The 13,654-nt window shown below is 40.1% G+C and overlaps 1 protein-coding gene across 1 annotated transcript in view; it reads left to right on the top strand.

Annotated features, from left to right (window-relative positions):
* adcy8 (adenylate cyclase 8 (brain)) overlaps window positions 1-13,654 on the top strand; it is a 97,110-nt gene that overhangs the window by 38,003 nt on the left and 45,453 nt on the right. Inside the window, exons 3-5 of the mRNA XM_042497525.1 lie at window positions 7,734-7,864; window positions 8,225-8,336; window positions 9,478-9,605. Of these exons, the coding sequence (XP_042353459.1) occupies window positions 7,734-7,864; window positions 8,225-8,336; window positions 9,478-9,605 (371 nt within the window). The remainder of the gene's footprint in view (window positions 1-7,733; window positions 7,865-8,224; window positions 8,337-9,477; window positions 9,606-13,654) is intronic.

Here is a 13,654-nt window from a genome sequence, read left to right on the forward strand (position 1 = left end):
TATAATATATATAGCTTTTTGCATGAGGCCCAATTGAACAGTGACCTCTAGATGACCTTCAACAACCACTGGACCACCGCGGCAGCCCAAAATCCAGCAGTACAGAAGAAACCGCGTGCTTTTCCTCCCTGTTATTCGGTTTAGGAGCTCAGAGTGAACAGAATTTGATAAAGGAAGCAAAGCGATTGATGGATTTCTGTTGACAGCACTGAATGTTAGCTAATGAGCCCGCGAGAGGAGAATAACATGGACGCCGCATCGATCCGCCGCTGTCACGCAAACCGCGCATCAGTGCAGTGGACACACAGACACGCACGCATGCACACACAGCTGCAAACACTGCCTAACAAGGCAACACACACACATACACAAAGAGAAAGAATACACACAGTCTGAGTTAGACGGGCACAGAAGTACATACACACACACACACACACACACAACACACACACACACACACACACACAGAGCGTCACGTGGAGAGCTTTGTTTACGCAGTGGAGTGGACGGCCAGGCTCTGAGAAGCCACAGAAAGCTTTTACCGTGTCGTGTTTCCTGGAAGGGTTCGGCTCTGATAAGCTCTGGGATGGTTGTAATGGAGCGAGATGGGGCCCCGCCCTGAGCGGACCACTTTAAGGTGAACCAATCAGGGCCTGGCATTTCTGTCAACATGCTGTAAGAACACAGTTTCTGTCCACACATGAGCGTCTTTTCTGAAATACTGTAGTATTTTCTCAGTGTGACTGTGACATAAAGACACGTCAACACTTGTCAACATCCTTCTTACCCCCTCACTTTTGTTGCTTCAGGTTAATTTTCCTGCTGATGTTCCTCTGAGCAGTGTTTCCTCAGTGTGTAATGATACATCCAGTGTATCCTTGCATGGATTTATATTCCTGGGATCATACTATATTGTTAACTAGACAGCAAATCATCCTTCTAGTGTGACTTGCATTGATCTAAAGTAATTTTCCGAGGCATGAGTCGATGGTACTGATATGAAGAATTGTGCCCTATATTTAGTGGGGCTGGAGATAATAAATAAAGATTCGGTTTTGATGGATGCCGTTTCAGTGTTTGTGATCTTGCTGCTGCACCTGTCACACACACAGGGACAGGAATGATCATTTAACCCATTGTTAACTGAATTGAGCCATTTCGGTGTCCAGTGTGAGCAGCACCCGAAACGCAAACACGTGAGCTCAGTCCGAGTGGAGCTCTGTCCTGCAGCGCAGACCAGGAGGATTTCAATATCTTCCATAAAATGATAACAATAACAATGATAATGATAATAATAATAATACATTTTGGTTTGTATAGCACCTTTCATACAAGAAATGCAGCCCAACGTGCTTTACAAGAAAGAAATAACATGCAAAACTATGTGCTTCACATCGAAAGACAAAGACACATAATAAAACCTGCAGGTAAGAGTAAAACAAGACCAGAATAGATTACATATGATGCATCTTCAAATGGATAAAACCTGCATGATAATACTAGTAAAAGTAAGATAAAATAAGGATAAAAGCGAGCAATTATGCATCTTTAATTCTTAAAGAAAGTGATCTTTATTGTTTTGGAATGAACCCCTCATGGTTCAGTGCAGAGGCACAGTTTATGAATATGTATCAACTTTAGACGCTGACATTAAATTGGCCCTTAAAGCTCTTTCGCTGGTGACTTTCAGCTGAAAATCACAAGCGACAATAAAAGCAGGACGAAGGAACAAAGTGTTTTCTAGTGATCCTTAAACACGATACGAGTTGTCAGTGAGCTGCTGCAGGGCTTCGGCTCTCGGCTAAAATCAAGCTGCGCTAATGACTTCCAAAGCTAATCTGACACTGAGTCCGCTGGCTCTCAGCTGTCCAAACCAGAGACCGTGTCCAGTGGAGCAAACACACACTGCAGCCCCTGTTAACTGTCCACACTGCAAAAAGTGTCCACCTGAGCCAGTCCGTCGCTGCGGTGGGTGAAACAAAAAAAGCACAAAAGCAAACAGCAGATGAGATGCAGTTTGACTTGTTTGGATCGTTGGGACAAATTAGGTTTGTTTAAATATTGATTAAACGCTATAAATAAATAAATGTTCGGTATAATCAAATGTAAATCAAAATGTGTTGCTTGCTTTAAGAGAACAGGGACAGAACAGAAAGTCAGTCCAGGCGCTCCAAAGTAAAAGAAGAAATCTATTAGACCTATAATGATCAAAACACGTTGGCTCTTTTAATGATTTAGCCTCTATCGTAGAGGCTTTTTTAATGTATCTTTACTCATCAATATATTTCATCTTATATTTTGCCTTTATTGTCTTTCTGTTTATAATGATTAAATGTTAAATATTTAAGAGATTTCTGGAGAAAAGCCAAGCCAAATCTTTTTTTCTAGAAAACGGAAGTTGTTTTGAGTAAATAGGATTTCTTTTACTTTTGAATTAATGTTCTCAGCCCCTTTTCCACTGCACCAAAAACCCGCTAACATCTGACTTTTTTAATGTAGTGGGAAAGTGTACAATCAACATTTACACCTGGGTGAAATGACTGCTAATGAAAAGGATAATTATCACCTTATCGCCTATTTACTGCCCAAGCAGCGCAAAACCCCCCAAAAACATAAATGCAAATTAGTCTGCATCAAGTTTGAAAGAGAGACTGAATAAGTAAGAGTTATATAAAAAAGGCAATAAAGTAACACCCCCCAAAACACCACAGACACACACAGAAAGGCTTATTTGTCTGCTGCAGAGCCGTGTACACAGCTCTGGTTTACAGGCAACGGAAAAGGAGTCTATTGCATATATTAAAGCATTAATGATTTTTACTGTATAAATGTTTGTATTTGTTTCCCCAAGGGACCTTTATGCTTTTAGAAACGGAAAAACATTATTCCGAGGTGTCTAAAAAGTGTGTGTAGATATTCCTATGAGAAGGTAATTAAAGAAAAGAAAAGATTTTTAGAGGCATTTCTGTGATGGGAATCAAAGGTTCTCATGTAAACTCAGCTCCAGTTTGGTGACTGTTTGCGGCGCAGCACAGAAACATCAAACTTTCAGTGCAAATTCAAGACGACTCTGTAAACCCAACATTTCTTACAGTGAACCTCCACCACCAAACCCCCGAGCGTTTGGTTGCGATGCAGCAGCCGAAGCATTAGCAACGCTCCGCTGGAATGTTTGTCTGTCTAGACTTTAATTTGAGGATGCAGCGCTCCGCTTTCCAGCACAGACACCAGGTCAACGCAACACAGCCGAGCCGAGCCGAGAGCAGAGAGTGCAGAAAACACACCTGCTCTCCTCCGACACAGTTTACACAGTTTACACACTCAGCTGACGTCCACAGAGGAGCCGTCCAATCAGCTTCATGTCCTCCAGTCACAGCATCACAAGCTGCAGCTGCGAGAAAACACCACTACAACATACTTCCACCTTTACTGCAATGTAGGCAGAATTTAATTCAGTTATTGAAAATAACAATTTCAATATAGGAATTATTTTTTAAAAAGCTACCTGAAAAGTGCCAGACTATTACTGATTTGGAATGTTTTTGTTTTATTATATGCAAAACTTGTGATATGTTGTGCATGCATCTAAAGACAGTTTTATTATTTATTTTATTTTTTATTTTAGATTTTTTGTCAGCATGTCAGCTCCCATGTTGGATTGAATCCGTCATTTTGTTTTTTGTGACTTTGGTGTTTGTGTGTTATGTAAATGCTGTTTATAACAGAATCAAATCAAAACAGATTTATCAAAACAAGCAGCAGACAGTAAAGAGTCACCTGGTTTATGCAGAGCAGTCAGATTGTCATATCGAATGAAAATCAGAACGGTTTTATTTTTTTAGAATCAGTTTAGTGTGTGTGTGTGTGTGTGTGTGTGTGGACAGGTATTAATGTTGTTGTGGGGACAGCTGTGTACTCAGTCACATTGTGGGAACCTGCTTTTTTGAGGACAAAACCCAAGTGCCCACAAAGTAAATTGTTAAATTTTAGGGTGCAGACTTGGGTGAAGGCCAGGTTAGGGTTAAATTTAGGTTGAAGCTGGAGCACTGAACTTATGTCTCCCCCTCTGGCAGTGAGAGGAATTACACTATACTTATTTGGATTTCCCTCCTAACTGCTTCTTTGCCGTTATCCGGTCTTTGAGTCATGACAAAACGCCCTTTGAAAATACTATATCTGGATCCAAACCTCCTGTTGTTTTCAACTCCACAGTGCTGTGTACAGATCCGAGGCAAAAAAAAAAGACAGAAGCTCCAGAAGCACCTTGGAAACGCATGTTGAAAACAGCTGGGGGCGCCTGTGGAGCTGCATGTGCATGGCCAAGAGTGACTGATGTACGGTGCAACTCCACACCCTGAGCAGAAAACATGAAAATATTTTAACATTCACGCACGCCCCAAAACTGCCAGAGAAACACATCACACAGCAGAAAGAGTGCCAGACAGGCGCGCAGCACCATCGGGAAAGAATGGGCGGTCCAATCACTCCTATAGCCTATATTTCCCATCATGCCTAATGCTATTTTATGTTCATACTCACAAATGTCACTTTGTCCCTGAAATGCTCCTTGTCACATAACTGGTGAATATTTCCAAAACTTCTTTAATTTGTGTAAGTGCAGTGCTTAAGAAGTGGCAGGAATATTTTCAGTGATGAGGACGGTGTCCTGTCATTCAGATTTGAGCACATCCTCCATGTCTTGTCGACCAATCACATTGTTTGGTTGGAGCTGCTTATTGCATAATAGGGAGACCGACGGCAGCGATGAAACAGCGTCTCTGGACTGTTTTGCATTCAGTGTGACATTAATGAATGAGGATAGATGTGTGTTTGTTTTAGTACAGGCTGAATGGAGAGCAGAGGATGCTTTCTGTCTGTCTCTGTCTCTCTGTCTCTCTCTGTGTCCCTCTGTCTCTCTCCACTTGTGCTCGTGGTTTGAAGAGGCTCTTCAGAGCTCTCAGACAGCGTCATGCAGCGTCACTGAGTTCACAGGAGGTTGGAGGTTTATGTTTGACAGAAAACTGTGCAGTCTGCATTACAGGCCGAGCGCGGAGAAAACGGCATTTTAGTGTTCACATCAGAGTATGTTTTTCACCGCGGTGCTGGAGTGCTCTGCTGGTTGTGTTGTGACACGATGATTTACTCACATTTAAAGAGACGTTTAGACTTTTTTTTCATTCTTGCTTGTTGACAAAAGACGTCATAGAATCACTGAAGCGCAGGAACAATAAATCAAAACATCTTATTTAACTAAAGTCATCACCTCAAAGCACTGAGAGTACTCCACACAGAGACGGTTTATTCTTTCCAAACACCAGACTTTCTTCCAAACTCTTCTGTGCTGCTCATGAGGAAATGTTCGCCTCTTTGTGTCCTTGCAGTCATTAGAAATGTTGTTTAAAGTGAACAGAAAGCATCGGTATAATACGACTGAAGGTTAATTCATGCATGAAGATGGAAATGATGAACTCTTCTGGTGTCTTAACATCAAATCATAGAGATTATATTGTTCTTTTTATTTCTGTCATTTTCTCTAACCAAATCGGCAGAATATATGTTTGCATTGTACATTTCTGCAAAATGCCAATATGTAACATTTGTACATTATACAAATGTTACAGTTCAACAACGCTACAATGTTAGGCTTAGGCACAAATACCACTTGGTTGTTGTTCAGAAAAAAATCAAGGTTTTGCTTTAAAAAAAAAAAAAAAAACAAGTTTGGGTGGCTTAAAAGCCACGTGAAATTTAGTGATGCCTCAACAAAAAGCTGCCACTTTTTTATGTCACTATGCCTTAGGAAAAACAGCAACAGGTTGCTAAATACGGCCACCTTTAGTGGCTAAAAAGCTGATGGAAATGAAGCAATGACTCACAGAAAATAAAAGTCGTAAAACTACTAAGAATCATTTAAAGACTTGCACATTCTTAAATCAACAAAACTCCTGTATATATTATTAAATGCTTTTTTTCCTCATTAAAGGGTTTTTTTGGGGGAAGTTTTTCCATACTCGATGTGAGGGTCTAAGGACAGATGGACGCTGTAAAGCCCTCTTATCGCAAATTGTAATTTGTGATAATGGGCTTTGTAAATAGACCTGACTTGGCTTGTAAATTTGGGAAAAAGTGGAGCTCTGGTGTCACATGAGGACCCGGTGCCAGCAGACCTCCTGAGTTGAGACATCAGAAAAAGTTTTTTTCTTCGTGATGTGGGATGAGCAGATTGCAAGACAGCGAGCTGACGATACTCAGACATCAGCGCCGTCACGTAATCAGCAGCAGAGTTTGTATCTCGGAGTCTCATTTTCTGCCTTTTATTACAGAAACCTGTTGATCCGTTGCTGACTGCTGAGTTATCGTCACCCCGCTGGCAGATCATTCACTTGTTTGAAACCAAAAAAGTTTCAATGAGGAAAAACTGATGAGCTCAGATTCTCACTGGATGTCATTCACTAAGAGTTCAGCTGGATTTTTGAACATTTCATGTTGTGTGCTGACATCACAGACAGGATTTGGGGTTAGAGAAACTTGAGACCTGCTTGAAGGATTCAGTATCCGAAGGAGGCCGTTGCTTGGCGCCGGTGCCGATCCCCGAGGCCAAAAACTACTGAGGGACGCTGCGTGGCTCCCACTCCAAATCTGTTTCTGCTTTTGCCAAGTGGCTCTGCGTCAGTGCAAAAACCACAAGACAAATTTGGTTTGTTTGTGTTGCTTCTGTGGAGCCGCAGGCTTTGGAGGATCCTGTTAGAGGAGCTTAGGCTGGCAGAGTCAGTCATCTTTTAAATCATTTCTTACAGACAGGCCTTTATGTAATTTGTTTTTACCAGATTCTTTTACTCGTGCTTGCCCGTTTAATACTCAGGTTTTTCCTTTAATTCCTCTTTGCTCCAAATCTCGATGTTGTGTTGTAGAAAATTAAATGTAAACACTTTTCATATTTACTTAAATGTACATACTTCAAGTTTGTTAACTGTTTGTTTGCTGCAACTAATTTTAAGCCGATTATATATTTTTAACCCTTTGAAACGTGCGCAAAATGACTTGACTTCTTTTGAAAACAGGAAGAGGGAAAAAATATAGTCAGAAAAATGATTGTGGTTACAATAAAAGTACCTGAAAATACGCACAAACAGAAAAAAAACACAAAAAAAAGTCAACCTAAAAACAGAATTCTGTAACAGAATTGAAATAATTAAGACGATTATTATTAATATTAGTTTCCCGGACATTTTACCTGTTTTTTTATCATATCTAATTTTTTTCCAGCAGTTAACAGTTTCAAATTAAGTTTTAGTTTAAATTTAATGCCAAGCTGCTTTTTATATTTTTCTTTTTTTGTTTTTGTTTTTAAGAAATCAAACCAATTTTTTTGAATAGCATCTGAATTCAGCACAAGTAAACTGACATCGATCCAGGTGTTAAAGGATTCATTTATTTACTGTGTGCATATGGAGCCCTAAAAATCTCTGCAATGAAACTTGCTTCAAAAAATTCTAGAAAAAAAATAGAATAAAAACAGATTAAACACTCACAAACATCATGAAAAAAAGTTAATTAATATTGTAAACTGGTGAAAATTGCCTCCTGACAGTGGTTTATTCCCCTTTAAAAGAGTAAATATTACAAAAAGGCCTTTATGAGAATGATATTTTTGCTTTGCAGGTGTTTTGGTTATTATCCGTCTTTTTTTGTTGCTTCAGAGAACTTAGACGCTCTGTTTTTCTCCTCCACAGGAGAGACTGGTGTTATCAGTCCTGCCACGTTTTGTAGTTTTGGAAATGATCAACGACATGACAAATGTAGAGGACGAACACCTCCAGCATCAGTTTCACAGAATCTACATCCACCGCTATGAGAATGTCAGGTGAGGCCGCCGGTTTGGTCGTGATTTAGTCATTTGGTCGACTCTTTGGCAGCGACGTGTCTGAAGTGTCAGCAGCATCGTCTCGGGTGTCCGGTTGGATCAGGTGTGACAAAATGTTTGTGAAAGCTTTCAGAGTTTTTCTGTTGTTTTTAAAGTGGTCACAAAACATGTTGTGTTTCTGAAAATTTAGAGAATGTTTTCATAGACTTTGTTTCCATGTAAGAACAGCCATGAACAGGAAACAGAACTTCATTTAAACGTTACTTCGGTTATGTTTTTATAGCATTAAATACTGAATAGCATATAAACTGTTAAAGAACTGACCTGGATATTAAAGTGACATTTCCGTATTTTATTCAGCATTCTTTTCGCAGATGTTAAAGGCTTCACAAACCTCTCCACGACGCTGTCAGCGCAGGAGCTGGTGCGAATGTTGAATGAACTCTTTGCACGCTTCGACCGCCTCGCACATGTAAGTGATTTAGCATTTGACCCCAAATGCACGTATAAATATGAAGTGATTTTGTCCCGTAACTGAACAGCACCAAACACTCACCCAGGCTTAAAAGTTGACTTCCTTAAAAAGGTCGACTGTGAGCGTACAGAATGTCCAGATGGACCAACAAGTCCACGTGCTAAAGTCTTCCAAAACCACCATGTCCACTCCAAAAATTGGTCAAAATTAGGCAACTAAAATACTCTGTTATGGTTTGGGATGGTTCTTCTCTATAGTCAAAATAAAATGAACTGCACTCACAGAAAGATTCCTAATTTGATTTGATAGAATCGCCAAAATAATGCAGAAGGTTTTTCAGAAGTAATTTTTAATTTTTAGTTTTCCAGGACACTGCCCACTCCTAAAAGATTGAAAAAAAAAAAAAACAGTGGAGTATCACTTTAAAGTTACAACACAAGGATCAGCTGTTCTTGCAGATCAGACAGATTAAATTCAGTATTAAAAGTATGTAAAATTTGCTTTCTAAACTCTGCCTTTTCCGCATCTTATAGAAAAACAAGTCTTTTTTCTGATTATTATTTTTTAATTTTATAGTTTCAAGAGATGCATATGTAAAAACAGCAAGGATATGCATGACGTATAGCACTGCAGTGAAAGAAATGTTTAAAAAAGTCTTTCAAACATGTTTAAACCCAGATCTGCCTGTTTGATGTTCAGAGCTCATCTTTTCTGCGACAGCCTCTCAGGCCTGCCAAAGCTCATGAAAACTAAAAACAGAAACTCTGGTAGCCGGATGAATAATTTATTCAAAACAGCAGAGCGAATAATTGATTCAGAATTCACTGTGTTGGACTGTATGTTTGTCTGATATTAGATTGAAGAGCGTTTCGGGCTGTCATGCTCGGCCGGTCAGAATTTCACAGTTAATGCAGAAGCAGCCTGATGTGGGAACAGTTTTCACCGCTTTATTTATGTAAATCTGCCTGTAATATCTCTCTGTATTTCTAATGTAGATCACATACGGTTATTTCTCATGTTCTTCTGTTTTAAGGTTAATGAAATGATTTTATTGGATTTTGTGGATTTTGTAATAATTGCTTTCAGAGACAGAGCGTGACCTGTCGGTGTGTGAACTGCTGTGGTTGGTGTGTTGCAGGAGAACCACTGTCTACGAATAAAGATCCTGGGAGACTGTTACTACTGTGTGTCTGGTCTACCGGAGCCCAGACAGGACCACGCCCACTGCTGTGTGGAGATGGGCCTCAGCATGATCAAAACCATCAGGTACCGTCTGCTGCCATTGTGTTGCTATGGTGATCAGTGTGGAGACTCAGCTTGGTCCGAGACTTCACTGCAGGCTCAAACTGAAGTATGTCGGCAATTGTTGGAACTCCGTCCAATTCTGTATGAAAAGGAGGACGTTCAATCATTTTATCATTCATTTATTGATTTATTTTTCTATTATTATTATTATTATTAGTAGTAGCAGTAGTAGTAATAGAGGTAGAAGTAGTATATTTTTAATTAATAGTTTAAGCAATCCCCTGACTGTTTATCGAGTGATGGGCGTGTGCTTGTCAAATTGTTTTAGTGTTTTTCAGTCTGTTGTTGGACTGAAAACCATAAACTTTTTGAACGGTAGATTTTTTATTGCTGTTGAGCTTTTCACTCTTTTTGTTTTTGCACGCTTTTAAACGGGGTGATTCTGAAATTGTTGCAGCCTGAAATGTCTGATTTTATGGCAGCTGGAAAAAGAAACACATGTTGCAACTTTTATGTGTATTTTTGCAACGAATTGCAAGTGAAGTCTCAGAGCAGTGTTTAAATTCGACACCGAGCTGTTAATCTGACTCCGAAACACCTGGACTCTGTTGTTAAACTTGGTAATAACCGATGAGCAACTTTAGCTGTGTGATTCTTACAGTATAAAGCTTGAATGCAAGAACCGATCCTTCTGGTACCTAGATCTAGAAGAAAAAAAGAAAAAAATGGCTGCAGCTCCAACCGCTGACTGTGTTGATATAAACGGTCTCACATATTGCCACTTTGCAGCGGACTCAACAAACGCACATGCTGGCACGGTGGATCAGGAGAAAGAGGCTCTTTGAGGAGAGGCGAAGGTCACGGGTGACTTTGACGAGGGCTGTTATATTACATTATTACCATCAGAAATTCAACCTGATGCCGTCCAGCTGCGTGTCATTGTGCCATTACAGGAGGCGAATGGTTCTGTCCAGCCGCGCTCTCAGCTGATGCCGTCCAGTGGCGTATCATGCCGATGGAAAAGGTGGCTTTGACGTCTGGATGTTAAGTTGAAATCACTGCAAAAGTGATGGTGTTTGACGTCTTCCGGCTGAGAATCGGCTGGTGGATAAGAGGGTCAAATCTTACTGCTCCTGTTGCATGCACTCACTTCTAACCACTCCTCCTTACTCACCCGGTGTACTGAACATGGTACAACTTTGCTATTTGATTTGCAAATCAGGATTTTTGATGCACACATAATTAGATTCAGCTGCAGTTCTTTCCTGCAAATATTTTGAATTAGAGAAGCAGGATGCCTGTGCTTTTTTAATGCAACTTGCAGGGGATCGGCTTCAAAAATAAATGTCTTTTACCCCCGAGGTATTGGACAGCAGTGCTTTTATCTGTACATTTCTTTCATCTCATTTCTTGCAGCACTCTGTGCCAGCGCTGTGATCTGAGAGCAGCTTCCCTGCAATATTTGCATTTGCAAGAATTTGCCCCTAGCTTTGTTTCTACAGAATATCAGTGACAAATAATGAATGCAATTACAAGGTTCAACCAGATCACACGGCCGTGCGTCACTGAGATGGGATAACATATTATTTTTCACTGATGATATATTTTAGAAATTACACAACAGGGATTTTCAGATCTGATAAGCTCATGAATCATGACACATAACCGACTGTGTAATCTTCAGTTGGTGTAAGAAAGGAGGTCTGCAGCAGAAATCAAGGCTCTAATCGCTCATTTACAACCCTCAGTCACTCTGCAGTGACTTGTGAAAAGGCTCACTGACCGCGGCGGTTGTGCTTTTAAAGCCTGAGGCCTTTTCATTTTGATTATCTTCTTTGTCGCCGTAGCATTTTGGCCCCGTTGCATCACTTTCACAGTGAGGGAGAGGGAGAAGGACTGGTGTTCAGAGGGAAAAAAAGAGGGATTAGTGATGGATAAACTGTGAGATTTGTACTGTATACTATCAAGTCAATATGATGATCTGCTTACAGACGACCACTTTGTGCTGCAGGAGTGCAGACTGGTGCGTGCTGCTGTCTTCAGTGTATGTGCTGAAACCTTAATTGAAAAATATAAGGTGTTCAGACTAGGGGTGTTGAAATTCATTGTTTTATAAGATGCATTGTGTTGCAGATGTGGACGATGCTGCATGGATGCAGTGACAGCACATAATCGATTTTAGCCAGGTAACATTGCTTGTTGATTTTCCGTTTGTGAGTGGATAATAAAGTTCCGGTAGCAACCGAGAGAACAGAGCTAGCTGACTGCTTGTATTAACTGATGAAAAGGTAGCCATGTTAATATAGAAAATTAAGGATGTGATGCATCACGATGCATCAGGGAATAGAATCAAATCGAATCGTTGACATGATAATCAAAATTGAATCGAATCATGAGACCAGTGAAGAAGCACGGCCGAGGTTCAGACTGACTGAAGTTGTTGAAATTGATTCCCAGTAAAAAGTGAAATGCCAAAATATGAGCAATACGGCAAAATTTAACATATAATAAAATACATTTTTAAGGCAAAGATAACAGTTTAAAACATAGGAGAAGTAGGCCTACTCAAAAGTTAGAAGTAAAGTTAAAACCAGAGTAAAATGATTAAAAGCACAGTTTCATGAAAGCTGAAGTCAGAGTCCTGCAGTCAGGAGAAGTTTGTTTAAGATGGAGCTTTTCTTTTTTATATAATGCTGGAAAGTTAAATGAGAACGATTAGTTGAATACCCCTGCTGTGAACCATCTTCAAGGTGATACAGTTATCATTGTAGATCGTCAGACCGATTATTGATGATTAATTAATAGCTCCAGTGCGCAGACACATTCACAGCCCGCTCCAGCACGCGGACATGCGGACATGTGCGACAGGCCGCTGGAGCAGTTCCTGTCATTGCGCTTGATCAGTACGCACAGAGGTGGCTTTTAATAGCGCCCATACCACTGACTTATCACATGTACCTGTAAGCCGGCATCCCCAGCTGGCGGACCGTGGTCCGGATTCGGACTAAAACTATTTGTGCAGGTGTAGCAGCTGTAAAAGCCGAACGATTGTGTGAGTAAAGAGCGTCTGACACGGCTGGTGTTCGTGAGGTGGGTGTGACTGTGGTGCTGCTGACCTCTGACCTCGTCTGGGAGCTGATAAACTTCCCCGCAGAGTCAATAAAGTATCAGCATCATCATCGTCATGACTAACTGCAGTTTGTCTGAGTTTATTTCCAGCCCCGGGTGCCGTTCAGCACTCGACTGACTTTAAGCACCTGTCACAAACTCCCAGGATGCCTTTCACCTCACATTCATCACTGCTCTTATGAAGCATGAAATGAGGCCTGGAGGCAGGGATGGGCGTGACAGCCGCGTTTGCTCTTCACAGACTTTCATCAGCAGCAGTTTGTCCTGCTTTTATTGTGCTCGGGGATAATAAAGTATGAAATGAGAAACAAATGTATTAACCAGTGTGAAAAGTCTGCTGAAAATGTTTTTCACCTCTTTTTTTTCGGGTTCACTGATACACGTGAAATGTATTACGCTCATTTCTTGGTGAATTTACGAACAATGTTTGTCTGCCAGCGTTATCGGTGTTCTGTTCTGCCAAAAGGTCAATTTCATGTTTATTTATTTGCTGAATTAATGCACACAGACGCTGGTTTGTGCACAGTGACCTGAAGTTACCCCTCGAATATCTCAGAGAACAGAATGTGCCCATAAACGCTAAAGAAAATAACTCAACATAAATATGTTTTAAACCGTTGTTTATCATTACATTTTTATTTTCACCTTCATACAGGATGCTTTTATCTACTCAGTGATAAACTTTTATTCCAGGGTAATATTCTTCTATAAGCAGTGTTTGATTTTTAACACATGGATCAACATCAGTTTTCTTTGACAAGCATTAAAACCTCCAAAACCTGAGGAAATTTGAAAAAATTATTTTTAAAAAAGGGAAAGAAACATAGAAACTTGGACAGAAATCTCCAGCAAATTCCAAAAAACAAAAAGAAAAACAGAAAAAAGAGAGAAAAAATAATCTAAAACTAAACAATATTTAAAATTATTTTAATTATAAATTT

This window comes from Plectropomus leopardus, chromosome 12 (assembly GCF_008729295.1).
Source record: "Plectropomus leopardus isolate mb chromosome 12, YSFRI_Pleo_2.0, whole genome shotgun sequence".
NCBI lineage: Eukaryota > Metazoa > Chordata > Actinopteri > Perciformes > Serranidae > Plectropomus > Plectropomus leopardus.